Here is a 3,628-nt window from a genome sequence, read left to right on the forward strand (position 1 = left end):
CCGACACTATTGGGCCCCTGGTTCAAAAGGCCTGGAACAATCAGAATGGCCCCTTTCTTTCATGGGACACAGTCCCTTGCATTCCTGAAACACATCCAGGTTTGCTCAGCATCAGAGACACCTTTCCCTTGCTTGTCCCCACCTGTCATCACTGCCTTCAGTGTTGTGCTGTAACTGGAACCTGGGGACACTTTCTCAGTTGTGACCCTCATTGAGATCCATTAAAACTTCAAGAAACTTCAGTGTTTCAATCTTTGAGTTCTTTGAGTTCTTGAGAAGTTTTTTGAACACGCTCTGAGGGACTGAGTCTGATGCAAACACCACCAAAGCCCTGAGAGGGTCATTAAAATGCTTGTGCTGTGTCTGTGCTGCTGAACTGCGCCGGGCTCCTGGCGCAGAGGCAGCTCCTGGCAACCAAGAAGAGCTTCAAAAACATTTCTCTTCATGAGCAGCTCTTCTCCCAGCCCACTGCAGCCACCCCGGGCACAGCACAGAGGCACAGAGAGCTTCAATCAGTCAGGGCTGGGAAGATGCTCAGAAGTGCCTGGGGCAGAATCACTCCCAGCCCTTGACACAGGAAGCCTCTGGCTGCAGGACAATGCAGCTGCAGCTCCTGCAGTGATCTCCTAAACCTGGAACATCCCAATGCCTGCAGACTGTGTGAGTACATTCTCTGATGATCTCTTGTGTAGAGCAGCCAGGGGTGCCCAGGGCTGTGGTGCAGAGCAGGGTCCTGCAGCCCAGGGCGCTGTGCTGGGGCAGGGACTCTGCTGCCTGCCAGGGACAGCTCTCAGCCAGCCCTGGCAGCTGCTCCCAGCACTGGGGGACAAGGTCTGGGTGGAAGGAGACAGCTGGTAAGGCTTGGAAGTGTTGTCCTTGTGTGGTGAAGATGCTGCATTGTTCAGGACTGCTCCCAGCATGACATTTAACTCCAGAACATTTCCAGGTAGATTATATAGGGAGCACAGCTAGACAGGGGCTGCAAAAAACGGAAAACCCAGGTTTTTAAATCGACTGTTCTTGGTTCTTTCGATGGGAAATTGCATACTGATATTCGCCTCTCAGTTCAGATGGAGAAAAATAGAAAAAAAATTCTCTCCAATCTTAATAAAGCAGGCAGTCACAGAAATCAGCACAAGGTCCCTTACAGTCAGCATCAGTGTTGCATTTCCAGCCTCCTCAGGGTTGTTCGGGTGTTGCCATCAGAGTCTGCAGAGGCAGAACTGGCCGTGGGCAGTGTCCTATGCTGGGAGGGGTCTGCAGGGCAGAGCTGAGACCCCAGGGCCGGGCTGGTCTCTGGCAGCAATGGCAGGGCCCAGCCCTGGGCACAGGGAAGCAGCTGCTGGCAGGGACAGGTCCAGGCAGCAGAGCCCTGGGCAGGCAGTGGGGGAAAGTGCCACCAAGCTGGGCTGGAATACTTAAAGTCCTCTCTAAACCAAACTATTCCATGATTACTTTTTTTATAGATCCCCATGGCAAGACACAGCAAATGTCCAACTGCAGCTCCATCAGCCACTTCCTCCTGCTGCCATTGGCAGACTCGCGGCAGCTGCAGCTCCTGCACTTCTGCCTCTTCCTGGCCATCTCCCTGGCTGCCCTCCTGGCCAACGGCCTCATCATCAGCGCCGTAGCCTGTGGCCACCACCTGCACACCCCCATGTTCTTCTTCCTGCTCAACCTGGCCCTCACTGACCTGGGCTTCATCTGCACCACTGTCCCCAAAGCCATGCACAATTCCCTCTGGAACACCAGACACATCTCCTATGAAGGATGTGCTGCACAACTCTTTTTCTTTATGTTCTTCATTGGAACAGACTATTTCCTCCTGACCATCATGTGCTACGACCGCTATGTGTCCATCTGCAAACCCCTGCACTACGGGACCCTCCTGGGCAGCAGAGCTTGTGCCCACATGGCAGCAGCTGCCTGGGCCAGTGGCTTTCTCAATTCTCTGCTTCTCACAGCCAATACATTTTCCCTGCCCCTGTGCCATGGCAATGCCCTGGGCCAGTTCTTCTGTGAAATCCCACATATTCTCAAGCTCTCCTGCTCACACTCCAACCTCAGAGAACATGGGCTCATTGTGTTTAGTCTCTGTTTTGTATTGTGCTGTTTTGTGTTCATTGTTTTCTCCTATGTGCAGATCTTCAGGGCTGTGCTGAGGATCCCCTCTGAGCAGGGACGGCACAAAGCCTTTTCCACCTGCCTCCCTCACCTGGCTGTGGTCTCCCTGTTTGTTACCACTTCAGTGTTTACCTACCTAAAGCCCCCTTCCATCTCCTCCCCATCCCTGGATCTGTCCCTGTCAGTTCTGTACTCGGTAGTGCCTCCAACCCTGAACCCCCTGATCTACACCCTAAGGAACCAGGAGCTCAAGGCTACCCCGAGGAAAATGATGACAGTATCTTCAGGAGCAATAAATTTTCTTTTCTGCTTCAGAGCCTTCAGAATTTAACTCTTTACAATTTTAGATTTTTTTTTCTCCTATTTGTCCATTTTTTCATTGTCTTATTGTTTTTCTATAGTTGTAATGTGTGATAATTGATAAAAGATTCGTGTTAATCACAAAAGCATTGGGTTTGTATAAACCAGAATACTAAGCTCTATAGTGAAGCATGGACACTAGATAAAGTAAATTATATGATTAAATAATTCTGTTTAAAATCACCTTGTTATGTTATATTATGTTGTATTATGTTACATTAGAATATGTTATGTTATGTTATGTTTTTCAAATAAGTTGTATCGGCTACCAGCTTGCAAAATTGGACTGCCCAAAAAGCCCTTCCTGCCTTTGTCTGATCAATACTGCCTATCCCAAAAACCAGACTCCCAGAACTTTTCTAGTGGTTATCTACAAAGACCAGACCTCCAGAACTTCCCTGGTGGTCATCTACAAGGACCAGATGGCAATCTGTGACTAATTATCACCCAAAGGCTTTGTGAATTTGTGAACAACGAGAACCCACAGTATAAGAAGAGGCTGCAAACCAAGGTTGGGTGGAGCGTGGAGTGGGCAGTGACCCCTCACGTTCCCCAGCGCTGCTTGCTCTGTCTATATCAAATAAAGCAATCTAAATTTGTTAAATATCGAGACTTTTGTCTCTCATTTATAACAGCCCTAAAGCGGGGACCCGCTTAGCGGGTGGAATTTTTCAGGGTTGGCAGTGGTGGCGGTGGCCCGAACCCGGCAGAGAGTCCCCGGGAATGCCGTGGGCGAGGCTGGAGAGTGAGAGATGTCGATGGAGGGGCTGGGGGGAGTGAGAGGCGCGGGCCTCGCCCCCAGCCCTGGCCCGTGACCCCCGTGGCTAACACGGGTTGTATGAGGCACCCTGTGCTTTTTATTTGTTTGGGGTTTTTGGTCACTGGTTGCCGTCCCCCAGCTTTTCCGGAGGGAAGCCGATCGCTGCGGGGTGGGCAAAAGCCGCTGGCCCGTGGCATGGTCGGTGGCAGCTTGTCCCACGCTTGGTGGATGGGTTCCCTGGGGGCGGTGAAACGCGGCTGCCACGGCCGTCCCCTCCCCATTGTGCACTTTTCTCACTAGGCAAACATCCTTCCATGTCGGCTCTCCCAATCATTGTGAAGCAGAATTCACCAGGCCTTGGATTGTTCACCCACTGATAGGGAA

At 51.2% G+C, this 3,628-nt stretch overlaps 1 protein-coding gene across 1 annotated transcript; it reads left to right on the forward strand.

The window, feature by feature from the left end:
• The first annotated feature begins 482 nt into the window (after positions 1-482).
• On the forward strand, positions 483-3,088 carry LOC148220696 (olfactory receptor 14J1-like). Its single transcript, XM_088154852.1, has 2 exons — positions 483-660; positions 1,467-3,088. The coding sequence occupies exon 2, from the start codon at positions 1,490-1,492 to the stop codon at positions 2,453-2,455; it is 966 nt and encodes a 321-aa protein (XP_088010978.1). The 5' UTR covers positions 483-660; positions 1,467-1,489; the 3' UTR covers positions 2,456-3,088.
• The last annotated feature ends 540 nt before the right edge of the window (positions 3,089-3,628 follow it).

This window comes from Sturnus vulgaris, chromosome 32, assembly GCF_052056855.1.
Source record: "Sturnus vulgaris isolate bStuVul1 chromosome 32, bStuVul1.hap1, whole genome shotgun sequence".
NCBI lineage: Eukaryota > Metazoa > Chordata > Aves > Passeriformes > Sturnidae > Sturnus > Sturnus vulgaris.

Excerpts from the sequence above, each read along its gene's own strand:
- LOC148220696 (XM_088154852.1), top strand. The coding sequence starts at position 1,490 with ATGTCCAACTGCAGCTCCATCAGCCACTTCCTCCTGCTGCCATTGGCA.